The 14,998-nt window shown below is 38.3% G+C and overlaps 1 protein-coding gene across 1 annotated transcript in view; it reads right to left on the bottom strand.

The window, feature by feature from the left end:
- LOC126267382 (U2 small nuclear ribonucleoprotein auxiliary factor 35 kDa subunit-related protein 2) overlaps nucleotides 1-14,998 on the bottom strand; it is a 55,815-nt gene that overhangs the window by 24,335 nt on the left and 16,482 nt on the right. Inside the window, exons 4-6 of the mRNA XM_049972567.1 lie at nucleotides 14,849-14,944; nucleotides 5,939-5,977; nucleotides 4,747-4,859 (exon numbers count right to left, since the gene is read on the bottom strand). Coding sequence (XP_049828524.1) covers nucleotides 4,747-4,859; nucleotides 5,939-5,977; nucleotides 14,849-14,944 — 248 coding nt within the window. The remainder of the gene's footprint in view (nucleotides 1-4,746; nucleotides 4,860-5,938; nucleotides 5,978-14,848; nucleotides 14,945-14,998) is intronic.

Raw genomic sequence — 14,998 nt, 5'->3', positions numbered from 1 at the left:
GTTCCCCCATTGTGGAGAAATCCGTGTACGTCTTCTGTTTACATCTAATGAACTTCACAATCAAATGTGACACTGTGTTTAAAAGTGTTCATGAATAGTGTATCTGAGGCAGAATATGAGAACCAATCCATTATTAACTTCGGTTGAAGTGGAAACCACCTACAAAACGACATACAAGCTGGCCAGCACACTGCCCTCATTGTCTGTCCACAGATAGGATTCAATCCAGTGCCAGTGCACCTCCCTGTGTTCTTGAAGTGGGTGCTTTAATGCGCTCAGTTATCCAGGCGGATACTAGAGTCACACTGAGACTTTAAAATTGTTATCAAAAACATGTCCACTGGACAAATAAATCCATAGCATCAAATGTGTACAATGGAGATGGAAAATGATTATGACTTCCAGAATCCTGTAGTAAAAGAGGCCAAAGACAAAAATAAAAAATAAGTTCTTAATTATATTTGTCAACAATGGTATAATGTTGAAAAAGGAAGGTGAAACTACAATTTCTTCCCATTCACCAGGCAAGGCTTGCATTACAACAATAAACCCACCAACAATATTGATGCACTAACTATTGGGCCAGAGTCCTTTGTAATATCTTACAGAATCAGAAGAAAAGAAACAAATAGATATGCTGGCAGAAACAGACACAAATGGAGCCACAATCTCAGTGTGTCCTCTGCTGGCGTGGATAGTACTGGGCAGCAACAATGGATATGAAGGAGATTTTTAACCATGAGACAATGTGGCAAAAAATTAATAATACTGTCTGCATAATATAACGAAAGAATGGGTGGTGCAGCATTCTTGGAACACATCGCCACTTTCTGTTCAGTTGGAAGATGCTACTGAAGATGAAAATGAGTATGAGTGAAGAGCTGTGAGGCCAAAAGTTGGAAGAAACATACACTAAACCGTGCAAGTACCATCCAGCCATCTACAACAGAAACTGAATCTGAATTCCAATACTTCAAAAGTATTGTATTACACTCACAGAAAATTAAAGAAACTACGACGATACGGATTATCATGTTGAGAAATTCTGTCTTAGCGATGACAATCTGGTCTCAAATGGGGCAACCAGGAAGACAATAACACAGAAATTATAATACTATTCTTTATAGAACAGAATTTTGCCATGTAAATATGTTGGCATCAGAAGCATTTCTCACTGTGGAATATTTTCTGTTGCCAATATAGATGCAATGGAGCATATGTGGAAGAAAGTGAAATTGTTTATGAGTAATTGGATTTGTAACAAACTACACTGAAGTTCCAAAAAAGCAGGTATAGGTATGCGTATTCAAATACAGAGATAAGTAAACAAGCCGAAAAGGGCACAGCGGTCAACAACGCCTAAATAAGACAATAAATGTCTGGCGCAGTTGTTAGATTGGTTACTGCAGCTACAGTCACAGGTTATCAAGATTTAAGTGAGTTTGAATATGGTGTTATAGTGGCGCACAAGTGATGGGACACAGTATCTCCAAGGTAGCAATGAAATGGGAATTTTCACGTACGACCGTTTCACAAGTGTACAGCGAATATCAGGAGTCTGGTAAAACATCAAATTTCCGGAATTTCTGTGACTGGAAAAAGATCCAGCAAGAATGGGACCAATGACAACTAAAGAGAATTGGTCAATGTGATAGAAGTGCAACCTTTTCACAAATTGCTGCAGATTTCAATGCTGGGCCATCAACAAGTGTCAGCGTGTGAAGCATTCAACGAAACATCGTCAGTATGGGCTTTCGGAGCCTAAGGCTCACTCGTGTATCCTTGATGGCTGCATGACACAAAGCTATATGCCTTGCCTGGGCCCATCAACACCGATATTGGACTGTCGATGACTGGAAACATGTTGCCTGGTCAGATGAGTCTTGTTTCAAATTGTATCAAGCAGATGGATGTGTACCAGTATGGAGACAACCTCATGAATCCATGAATCCTGCATGTCAGCACGGAACTATTCAAGCTGGTGAAGGCTCTGTAATGGTATGGAGCATGTGCAGTTGGAGTGATACACTGATATGTCTAGACATGACTGTGGCACGTGACATGTATGTAAGCACACTGTCTGATCATCTGCATCCATTTATGTACACTGTGCATTCCAACGTACATGGGCAATTCCAGCCAAGCAATGTGACACCTCGCACGTCAAACTGTCCAGACATGAACACTGCTAAGCATGTCTGGAATGCATTGCAACATGCTGTTCAGAAGAGACCTCCAAACCGTCATACTCTTAATGATTTATGGACAGCCCTGCAGGATTCGTGGTTTCAGTTCCCTCCAGCACTACTTCAGACATTAGTCAAGTCCATGCCATGTCATGTTGTGGCAGTTTCTTTGGGTCTTCTGTGTATTTAGAAAGTGAAAAACTATTTGATCAAATTTTAAAAAGAGTAATGGTGCAGACTGACTGAAATAAATTTAATAATTGTAGGAAGAGCTGCACTTACAGTAATAGTTGTTCCATTACCATGGAAATGGTACCATAAAAATAAAGTAAAAGTAGATATAATATGCAATATTGACACAACAAGAAATTGGTGCTACAAGATGATTATTAGAAATGCTGAGGTTCAGAAGAAATTCTGAATTGTGCAAGACAATCCGCAACACATGTAGTATACAAAGATGTGGCAGAATCTCTTCAACAAGACCTGGGGACCTTTGCCTTTCGCGGGCAAGTGCTCTACCATCTGAGCTACCAAAGCACAACTCATGCCCGGTCCTCACAGCTTTAATTCTGCCAGTATCTCGTCTCCTACCTTCCAAACTTTACAGAATCTCTGCTGCAAACCTTGCAGAACTAGCACTCCTGAAAGAATGGATACTGCAGAGACACGGCTTAGCCACAGCCTGGGGGATTTTTCCAGAATGAGATTTTCACTCTGCAGAGGAGTGTGCACTAATATGAAACTTCCTGGCAGATTTCTGGAAACATCCCCCAGGCTGTGGCTAAGTTGTGTCTCCGCAGTATCCATTCTTTCAGGAGTGCTAGTTCTGCAAGGTTCGCAGCAGAGATTCTGTAAAGTCTGGAAAGTAGGAGACGAGATACTGGCAGAATTAAAGCTGTGAGGACCGGGCATGAGTCGTGCTTTGGTAGCTCAGATGGTAGAGCACTTGCCCGCGAAAGGCAAAGGTCCCTGTTCGAGTGTCGGTTGGGCACACAGTTTTAATCTGCCAGGAAGTTTCATATCAGCGCACACACTGCTGCAGAGTGAAAATCTCATTCTGAAGACCTCGGAAATCTTATGGTGCAATTGATGCAGCACTGAAAATAACTAAAATGAATCATGTTTAGCAACATAAACAGACGGTAATGTGGATCAAGGCCCAGCAAAAATTTCAAACATTGTTAAAGTATGTAGATACATTATTTTGCAGCTACCACGGAAAAATATATGTTACAAAGAAATTCCACATGATCTATGCTGTGACACACAATGTGAGTGAGGTGCAGTCACCAGTTTCTCCGGTTCATATCTGACCAGATCTGTTTACTTCATTAGTTACCTTGAAACACCTTGTGGTGCCTTTGGATTCACACATGATGTCAAGTGTCTAGCACGATCTGGCAATGGCCCACTATACTTGCCTGTTTCTGAACTGCAGGATCTGATGTATACCAAAAAATTGTCCTAGTCATTTGAATTTTATGATAAAAGAAATGGCATACTCATTATTTATGAAATAATGAACTGCAACATGCTATGTTTAAAGTGATTTGCAACAGACTGCACACTGGATAATATAAGCACATGAATATGGTATCATTTCCAGTTATGCAGAGGATGCACGACTGCATATGTAGATATTCTATGCAGTACAGCATTTTCTGCTACCGATATATGCAAGTGGGTGATGTTACACGACAAATGCAGTAGATTACTTAAGGCACACTGACAACTGATTTCTATTGACAATCATTTTAAAGCTAACTCTGGGCTCTTATTCACGAATAGAGAATTCAGAATACAAATACTCACTCTATGTCTTACGGAAGCAGTAATTGGTCACACACTAAATATAGCACTGATGATGATGATAATAATAATAATAATAATAATAATAATAATAATAATAATAATAATAATAATAATACAATAAAGTTACAACATTTCTTCAACATTAAAACAATATATTGTTCATAATACACTGCATATAGGTGATATCTTAAACATCTCTTTTTTCTTATAAATTGTGAGGTAAAATTTTGAATAAGTCATAAAGGATACCCTGTCTAACCTGCAAAAACTGACAACCCAAGTACATATCAATAATATATATATATATATACAACATCCAAAAAATGTCCCAGAAATAAGTTGAACTCAGAGGAAAAGCCTAGCCTGTCAGCTCCAGCTACTGTATCAAATAGTACAGAATAGCAACAAATAGTTGCAAACAAAATTCAACATATACAATGTACAACAGAGATGAAATAACACAAATACGTCAAAACAGTGGAGTGAACAACACATCAATATGGATTATGAATCCAGAGAAACACGTAAAGATTTGCTATGATAAATCCAGGTCTTGAGAAACATTTGATGTGAGAGCTTCCATGAATAAGCTTGCACATACATCTGCAAGCATATGCGCATGCATATGCATACACACACACACACACACACACACACACACACACACACACACACACACACACACACACACACAGAGAGAGAGAGAGAGAGAGAGAGAGAGAGAGAGAGAGAGAGAATCACATACCGGGAACATCTGTCACCAAATCTGCAGGCACCAGTTTTAGAAAAGAATGGACATAGAGGTTTGTCTGGATTGGTTTCTGTAGACACATTTATAGCTTGTGGCATTTCTCCTCCCTGAAAAGAAAATGGATTTTACATAATTAATTACAAATTCTAATTCACATCATTACTTCAAGCTCTCAAAACCAGAATCCTTTCACTAATAAAAAGGAGGAGGAAAGTCTGGTAATCCCAGCAGACATATCAATGGATCAGTCAATATTATTATATACAAATTCAGTGATGTTGCAATGCACATTGCGGAAGGCCACATCTGCTGGTGCCAGGTCAAATGGCAACACACTTCCAGCTGATTCAAGGGCTGCCACATACCATCATGGTCTTACTTGTTGCATTCAGCCAATTTTTACAGCAAGCTCTCAAGTGTACATATTGATAATGTGCCTGCCTTACATGGTTTTCTCCTGGACTGCAATTTGGACTTTGTTGTTACCTACTGTCAACATTTGGCTGGCATACTACCTGAGTGCCTACTTAATTCAGTACTGTCTTTGCTCACAATTCAACTGACAGTCGTTTTATCTATGAACAAATCAAAGGCATGTGGATGCACAAGCACATGGTTCACAATTGAATGCCTGCCCAGTTGAATCTATCAACAGTATTCTCATGCACTAATGCAAGAGTTTTTCAACACATTCCCAGAGTACTGTGTTGTCCACGAGGTATCCAGCTACAGAAGCTGTCATTTTGTGTATTTCCAGAAGAGTCAGGAACTATTACTTTCTGAGATTTACCAATAAATAATTTGTGCTTAATATAATCTGTGTTGTTGGAGAAACAGAGACTGTGAAAAACTTAAAAATTTAAAAGATCATTCAGAGACGCTTTTGGATCATACATCAACTAACACCTATCAGGACAGAACAAGCTAGGTATCAACACGCATCACAGTTGCTGCATGTTTACCTTTCCCTAGTCCTTTGCTGCAAGCGAAGAAATTCAAGGTTCTGAAAGCTTGTAAATCTTTGGTTTTTGCGTATGTGTATTAGTTCAATACCTTCTATTTTTTTATGTATTAAATTGTGCTGAGAGGTGACATCTACTTTTTCAGTGGTCTAACATAAAGGAGGAGGCAATATTACACTATTTAAGTTACTGGTATAACAACAAAAACAAGGAGCACATCTCACCTTATTTATGAAGTCATCAATCTGCTTTAGCAATTCATCCTGAAACATAAGAATGAGAAATAAAAATTAATTTACCTTCCACAACTAATTATGAATGAAACATGAGGTTAATTTTACAACAATGTAACACACTGAGCACAAAAAATTTCTTTCTTTTTCTGGAAGAATATATGCAAATGAAAAAAAAAAACACATGCAATGTGTCAGCAATCACCTCTGCTTTTTTTTTCTTTTTTCTATTTACATATCAAGTGACCATGTCTTAAATAAATGAAATCTTAAGTGATTACTTTTTGTGTTCACTATTAACTGTTATATGTAAATCAAACAAGTGCTCTACATTAATTATAGTGAAAAAGTAACTGAACAAAATTGCAACACTGAAACTACTATGTAACTTTCTCTTCTTTCCACACAAGACTTTTGTCACAGAAAAAGAAAGGCATGTGATATTGGAAATTATTCAGTTGAACTACCACTGCTCCGAAAAGCATCCAACAACAATTATAAAGTAATACACAAAGTCCACAAGTTTATAATATTTGTAAGTGGCTGTGACTGAATACTCACATAAAAAACCAAGTTGATTTATATTAACCTAGAAACTTATTTTGCTTGATAGATGACTTTCTGATATTTCTCTTATGCCTAATTTTTGTTGTGCAATGTCTGCTGCATGAACTACATGCAGGGCTATTGATATTTGAAACAACATGGGACGGTGAAGTGAACTGGAAATATTAGGACACAATGCACAATTTCTAAGCACAATATACCCACAGAGTGTATCACTCAAAGTTAATAACTTCTATACCTTTATCAGCATTTCTGCGAAATTATTTTCCATTTCAAACCAGTACATCGTAAATGGAACGACAGCTTGCAGAAGGCATATAGCACAATCCAGTAATGGCTTTAGGGAACTGATCTACCACCTCGGTGTATGTCCAGAGCCTGGTTATGTATTTTATGTGAAAACCACTGCTATCCCTGTCATCTGTGACACGTGCTAAAATTGTTGCAAATGTTAAATGAATGGCAAAAAATCTCAGGAATGTATGTCCAATTTGAAGATGTGCAATGTATGAAGTACGAATGCTGCAGCTAGATGCAAGGTATGGTGTGAGTGTAGACATGTTATCTTACACAATCTGTTATAGACAGACATGTAATGAACATGCTAGTACGCCATGAGTTAATTGACTTTGAATGTGGGTGATAATTGGTGCAAAATGCATGGTCACATAACAGCAGAAATTATACATGTATTCATGTTATTGAGATCAACAGTGTCAATTGTGAATCTCCTATACCACTGAGGAACTGTACCTACATGAGTAACCCATCACAGAACACGGCGACAAGTATCTGACAAACAAACAACACATTGCACTCACAGTCATATGTGATGATTGATGGTCTACTGTGACCCAGATCACCATCAATTTGAGTATGGGGTGACCAGAACTCTTTTCTATCAGGACTAAACGTGCCACATATGCTTCAGCATTTGATGAGCGACATCACATCCAGTGACTTACCACGATTTTCGACCTCTCAAGTATATTTTTCTCCTTCAGAAAGACATCTTGTCAATATTTTCTGCAACAAGCCACAACCATTCTTGACTTTTTGTCAAGCAGTCCTATTCACTAATGAAGAGACCTTTGGTATAAATGGTATAATCAATTCATGTGATTGCCATCTGGTACTGGAGGACACCTTATTAATGTCTGAACTGTCACATTAACTGTCATTGATGAGAATGTTTCAGATGGTATTGTCAGTGACCGCTCACTTGGTCCTTCTTGGGCAAACTTAACTCAAACTCCTGCTAAATTCCATACCTTTAGTGCTTCAGAAATTATCATTTGCAAACTGACAGATCTTTTGGCTTGCATACAATGGAGGCTGAGGTAATTTCTATACTACTGTTCACCAACAATTCTGTAGTACATGCAGATTGTGACCCTGCATATTTGGCCACCATACTAACGGATGTCTTTTGCAGACCAGGTATGAACCCTGGTTTACCTTAGATTGTTTCTCAATGGAAGATTGACAGTGTGTTCACCATGTCCTGTGCACCACACATCAGCGTGGCTTGATCCCCAAGATGCTGTGGTGGCTGCAGCAGGCTTGGCAGTAAACAGCCCAATGTATCTTCTATTGACAAACAATTTCCTGAGGCAAAGCAAGGGCTATACCTGGTCCCCAAAGCACAGTGAAGTGTATGATGGCTGAGTATACATATGCTACTTTCAATAACATGCTCCTCGAAAAATGGCTAAGATGATGAACCCTCCTGTATGACCCTGTCCATCGTAAATAAATCCCTTTGTCTTTTATTTGTAGGGATTTGTAGGGGGAGCTGAAGAGAGCCATATTTGTTGAGTAAATTTATGATAAGCAGACACATGAACTACTTTATGTAACAAGTCGCAATTTTCACTGACTGGCTGGAATAATTGAAAGGCTGTGAAACCAAAATGCGCAATGTGTACACCTGCATTATCTGTTTTGCCCTGGTAGAAATAATGATGGAAAAAAAAAAAAAAAAAAAAAAAAAAAAAAAAAAAAAAAAAAAAAAAAAGCCAGGTGCGAGTACAACTCTCACACTGAGGGTCCCGTAGAGAATTAATTGTGTATATAGACACATCCATTCCGGGAATTGAGGATCTCAACCATTTTTGCTTGTTATCAACTTTGATACTTGCAGAATATTGATCCCAGGGATTTCAAGGCTTTCGAGAATGTTTTAATTTCGAGTTTGAAGTCGGATAATAGATGACAAAGGAATATTTTTCTCCTGTGGTATTAGTGCAAATTAAAAATTTTCAGATTTTTTGTTCTTAACTTGTATTCTGAAACCTTGCTCCTAGCCAAATTCCATTTTTCTAAGTCAACGGGAAGTACCATGTAGGTTTTAATGAGTGAGTTTCTGGGTACCAAAATACACGACTTAAATGACCGTGTCTTTTGAGTTCATTGAGTTAGAAGCTTAACTTTTTTTACACCACCAAAGAACCATAGACCTCCATATATGACAAATATTAAGTTGATACATCGATTAATTTCTGAGAAAAAGGGGTCTTGCTGATGGAGGGACAGACTGGCAGTCGGTTAACATATGACAATTTATTTTCGTGTAATATAATTATAAATTAACACTTTTGGATGTTTCCCTTTATTTGTACAGTGGAATCTTTCTTCTTGTCAAATTTTGTGATTTTAGACCAACAGGAAGTACATGATAGGTTTTGATGAGTGACTTTGTATCTACCTAACAGATCAAAAAGAAAATTTCTGTTCAGACACTGACAATGTTGAGTGTTTATGGAAAAAGTTCAAGGCAATCATAAAATGCATTTTAGACAGGTACGTGCTGAGTAAAACCGTGAGGACGGAAAAAACCCACCGTGGTACAATAAAAAAATTAGGAAACTACTGAGAAAGCAAAGCGAGCTTCACTCCAAGTTTAAATGCAGCCAAAACCTCTCAGACAAACAGAAGCTAAATGATGTTAAAGTTAGCGTAAGGAGGGCTATGCGTGAAGCGTTCAGTGAATTCGAAAGTAAAATTCTATGTACCGACTTGACAGAAAATCCTAGGAAGTTCTGGTCTTACGTTAAATCAGTAACTGGCTCGAAACAGCATATCCAGACACTCCGGGATGATGATGGCATTGAAACAGAGGGTGACGTGCGTAAAGCTGAGATACTAAACACCTTTTCCCAAAGCTGTTTCACAGAGGAAGACCGCACTGCAGTTCCTTCTCTAAATCCTCGCACAAATGAAAAAATGGCTGACATCGAAATAAGTGTCCGAGGAATATAAAAGCAACTTGAATCACTCAACAGAGGAAAGTCCACTGGACCTGACGGGATACCAATTCGATTCTACACAGAGTATGAGAAAGAACTTGCCCCCCTTCTAACAGCCGTGTACCACAAGTCTCTAGAGGAATGGAAGGTTCCAAAAGATTGGAAAAGAGCACAGGTAGTCCCAGTCTTCAATAAGGGTTGCCGAGCAGATGCACAAAACTATAGACCTATATCTCTGACGTCGATCTGTTGTAGAATTTTAGAACATGTTTTTTGCTCGAGTATCATGTCGTTTTTGGAAACCCAGAATCTACTCTGTAGGAATCAACATGGATTCCGGAAACAGCGATCGTGTGAGACTCAACTCGCTTTATTTGTTCATGAGACCCAGAAAATATTAGATACAGGCTCCCAGGTAGATGCTATTTTTCTTGACTTCCGAAAGGCGTTCGATACAGTTCCGCACTGTCGCCTGATAAACAAAGTAAGAGCCTACGGAATATCAGACCAGCTGTGTGGTTGGATTGAAGAGTTTTTAGCAAACAGAACACAGCATGTTGTCATCAACGGAGAGACGTCTACAGACATTAAAGTAACCTCTGGCGTGCCACAGGGGAGTGTTATGGGACCACTGCTTTTCCCATTATATATAAATGACCTAGTAGATAGTGTTGGAAGTTCCATGCAGCTTTTCGAGGATGATGCTGTAGTATACAGAGAAGGTGCAACATTAGAAAATTGTAGCGAAATGCAGGAGATCTGCAGCGGGTAGGCACTTGGTGCAGGGAGTGGCAACTGACCCTTAACATAGACAAATGTAATGTATTGCGAATACATAGAAAGAAGGATCCTTTATTGTATGATTATATGATAGCGGAACAAACACTGGTAGCAGTTCCTTCTGTAAAATATCTGGGAGTATGCGTGCGGAACGATTTGAAGTGGAATGATAATGTAAAATTAATTGTTGGTAAGGCGGGTACCAGGTTGAGGTTCATTGGGAGAGTCCTTAGAAAATGTAGTCCATCAACAAAGGAGGTGGCTTACAAAATACTCGTTCGACCTATACTTGACTATTGCTCATCAGTGTGGGATCCGTACCAGATTGGGTTGACGGAGGAGATAGAGAAGATCCAAAGAAGAGCAGCGCGTTTCGTCACAGGGTTATTTGGTAACCGTGATAGCGTTACGGAGATGTTTAACAAACTCAAGTGGCAGACTCTGCAAGAGAGGCGCTCGCGGTGTAGCTTGCTCGCCAGGATTCGAGAGGGTGCGTTTCTGGATGAGGTATCGAACATATTGCTTCCCCCTACTTATACCTCCCGAGGAGATCACGAATGTAAAATTAGTGAGATTAGAGCACGCATGGAGGCTTTCAGACAGTCATTCTTCCCGCAAACCATACGCGACTGGAACAGGAAAGGGAGGTAATGACAGTGGCACATAAAGTGCCCTCCGCCACACACCGTTGGGTGGCTTGTGGAGTATAAATGTAGATGTAGATGTAGAAAAAATGTGATATAAATGGTCACATCCCTTAAGCACTAACTTCGAAGCTAAGATTTATTACACCGACAAGGGACCATACACCTTAGTAAGTGACAAATTTTAGCTTGATACACCTATCTGTTCCTGAGAAAAAGTTTTGTTTAAAAGTGAGATATACAGACAGAGAGGCGGAAGGACAACAAAGTGGTCTGATGAGGATTCCATTTTTACCAACTGAGATGTGGAACCCTAAAAATGAAGAAAACTATGGGTTTTTGCTTTTGAGTGGCTAAAAAAGACCTTTCTAGTGAGTCCATAAACAAATTTGCATATGTGGGTAGTAAGCAAGTGCCTATGAACATGTCACAGATATGTTTGTATATCTTCCATGCAAAGGTGTAGGTGTGAGGGATGATATGGTGTGTTGTATTTATACATAATGATATGGCAGGTTTGGAATTATAATAATGATGGTAGAAGACAGTTTTAGCACTGCAATCAGTATGGCAGATATTGATGCATAGGGACGTGGCACTGTCAGCGACAGATAAAACTCAAGGTAATAATGGGATAAGAATTGTAGACAAGCCATGGAAGAGGTGGGTGTTAACATTTATGTTTGATTTAAGCTGTGGATAATTAGGTGGCAATGATTGATTATTAAGCAAACTAAAATGTGGTGTTAGGGTCATTAATTTTTGGAAACAAATAAAAGAAGGAAGACAGAACCACATTAATGGTTCTAGGAAGTTTCCAGGGATTAGGAAATACGCTAAGGGTCATACTGAATTTCAGCCATGAAATCCTTGCAGTTAGGCTTGAAAGTGGAGACCATCTGCCAAGTAATCCCTGTGGTTGATCGCAATAGTGGTGTACCCTATTTCCGCAAGGAGGATCCCTGGTCAGAATCTGTTTAGAGACTATGGATATCCTAATGATTATACATTTCTTCCTATATAAGATATCCAAGGCTCTTTTGCACACCAAGTTGTGTATGCTGTTCGCAGCCTTAAAAAAATGTATGGAATGTATACGGTTGTATTTATTTTCCACTGCCAGTTTTGACTGACGGGTCATTCCCAAATGGTACCTACATACAATTGAGCTATTATTAGTATTATTTGGTTGTATGTATAATTTTTTCTTGTGTTATAGGGCCTTATATGTTATTCTTCAATTATGACCTACTGTTTTTGTAATATTTGTGCATGACTGTTACAATATCAATTTACGTAATAGAGATATCGCTTATCATTTAATTTACAACTTTGATGGAAATCATTTAAATCATATGAAGAATTAGGATTGTTTTCTGTTCTGAATTACTTCTCATTGACAAAAATTGTATCAAAAGTTCTCAATAATAATTTTTTACTTGTAAGTTCTGTTTGTTTGTTTAAAATGTTATATGGAATCTTTTGCCAAACATGTTGATTTTGATTTCCTCTAAGATGTTCATGTAACTTCTTTTTTCAGCTCTAAGACAATTGGAGGACTAGCGTAGATGTCTCTTGTAGAATGTCAACCTGGCCAGATAGTAGTGAATGTTAAGGTGGAGCTTCCACAATGGGGAGGTGCGCCAGCCCTGGATCGAATCCACCCAGCAGGTTAACAACAAGGGTCAGTGTGCCTGTCAGAATGGATGTGGTTTTTAGGTGGTTTCCCCCATCCCATTAGGACCAGGTCAGTACCTAAGTCACACTTCCATCACACAATTATCAAACATTTAGAACACTTTTGCTAACTTTTAGATGAATAACACTGTATGAAGACAGATGGAGTATACACATTCTGTCCTGAGGGGAGAGGGCATAATAGGGTGATGACAGGGAGGGGATCCAATGAACTGTTAAACTAACCATGCTACATCCGGCCAATAGCCATGCTGACCCTGGGCCAAAGCGGAGCTAAAGCACAAGGAAATGAAGATGAAGTGCGTTGATTTTCATGAAGATGCACACTAAATGTGGAGAGGCTGCTTTCACTTAAATTTGTATGTTTTTGTATCTTGTACATATATCTTGGTTTTATACACTCCTGGTCATATTTTTTAGCTTTCACACAAAGAATAAACTAGGAAAAAACATAAAACACCAAACTAAGACCTAACAAGGTTTGCAGGAAGTATAGTGAATTAGGGGTTATATAGGAGAGTAATGCAGGGCTCATCATTAATAGAAAGACTGTTGCTTTACCGTGAACACTATATTTAACCAACTACAAGACAAGACTTTAGCCCCAATCTGTCATCTGTAAAACACAAGGTTTTCTTACATTCACTGAATGTTTTTATGTTATGTAATAGTCTTATGTAAGGGATGTCTTGCATCTGTACAGGAAGCTTTGGTAGTTGAGGTTACATGCAGATGTTATTTGACAATTTCATAAGTGTGGGACTGGGTGCAGTGTTATCTTTCTGGCTAAATGTGGGGAGTGTTGTATTGAGCTGGCCACCAATTTTGTCATGAATGCATCCATCATACCACGCTTTTTTATGAGCATGTATCATGATTAAATTGCAGTTTTCCTGAATTCAGATGTGTTTGGGATTGAACAGACTTTTTAAATGGACAAAAATACATAACAATACTTTACATTTCTACAAGAAACAAATGAATTCCAATATATATATCTTCACACAGAACACTCAAAATGTGGCACAACAAAAGCAGATACCGTTAGACAGGACCGTCAATTTTCAAGACTGGCAACACATGATGGAGCATACTTTCAGCCCACATTGGTTTGATTTCAGCTCTTTCAACACTTATGAGCTGAAAGGATAACTTATTGCTGTTATTCAGTTAGCTTAAACTGTCAATGCAGTAAGAACAGTAAATTGCAATGATAATGGATGCAAATCACAACTGCGACTCTCTTGAGGAATGTGGATCTATGATTTTGTAATTCACAGATCGTCCATGCCGGCAATATGACACTAATTTTCAGTTAATTGTGGTTCATGAAGCAGAGATCACAAAAGACTATGCAGCAGGAAGAAAATTTGGTATCATGGAAATTAATGTTCGTAGATGGTGTTAGATGAAAAACAAGTTAAGATTACTGGTTCTAGATGTCAAACTTTCAGCACCGCAAATCATGGCAGGTTTCATAAATTGGAGCAGCAGGTTGTGCAGCCCATGCAAGGCACACACAGTGAAACCTTCTTGTTTGCTTGAGAAATTATCTGAATGAAGGCAATAGAGATAAAAGGGAATTTTCCAACTGCTTGCATCACAGAATTTACAGGAAGTACAAGGTGGTGGATTAGAGTTGTGAAGAGGATGGTACTTATGTTACGATCCAGAACAACATTATCTTAGCAGCTACCAGTGACATTAAACTAAAAACTATCTGAGATAGTGCTTTTTTTCTTTTTTTTTTGGCAGGTCTTAACATGCTTTATAATAGCAGACCAATTTGTAATTTTGATTTGTTAAAATATGTTAAAAATAAAAATTTCTAACAAAACCACTCCAAAGAAAGGAGGTTGTCTTATAGCCTGGTAAATAGTTATTTATGGTTATAGCAAGATCAGAATATATATGAATATTTCAAAACTGAATTATTTACTTCTACTGATGGAAATCTAATTTACCTGTTTACGCTGTTTTTCTTCCTTAAGTTTTCTTTCAGCCTCTTCAGCTTCACGTTCTTTTCTTTGCTGCTCTTCCCACTCCTGCCGAATAAGGAGCTAAAAAAAATAAAAACTTTTAATACCTTCGAAGTTGTTCTTGTTTTATGATAA

This window comes from Schistocerca gregaria, chromosome 4 (genome assembly GCF_023897955.1).
Source record: "Schistocerca gregaria isolate iqSchGreg1 chromosome 4, iqSchGreg1.2, whole genome shotgun sequence".
Classification (NCBI taxonomy): Eukaryota; Metazoa; Arthropoda; class Insecta; order Orthoptera; family Acrididae; genus Schistocerca; species Schistocerca gregaria.
This window is presented reverse-complemented; position numbering and strand designations above follow the sequence as displayed.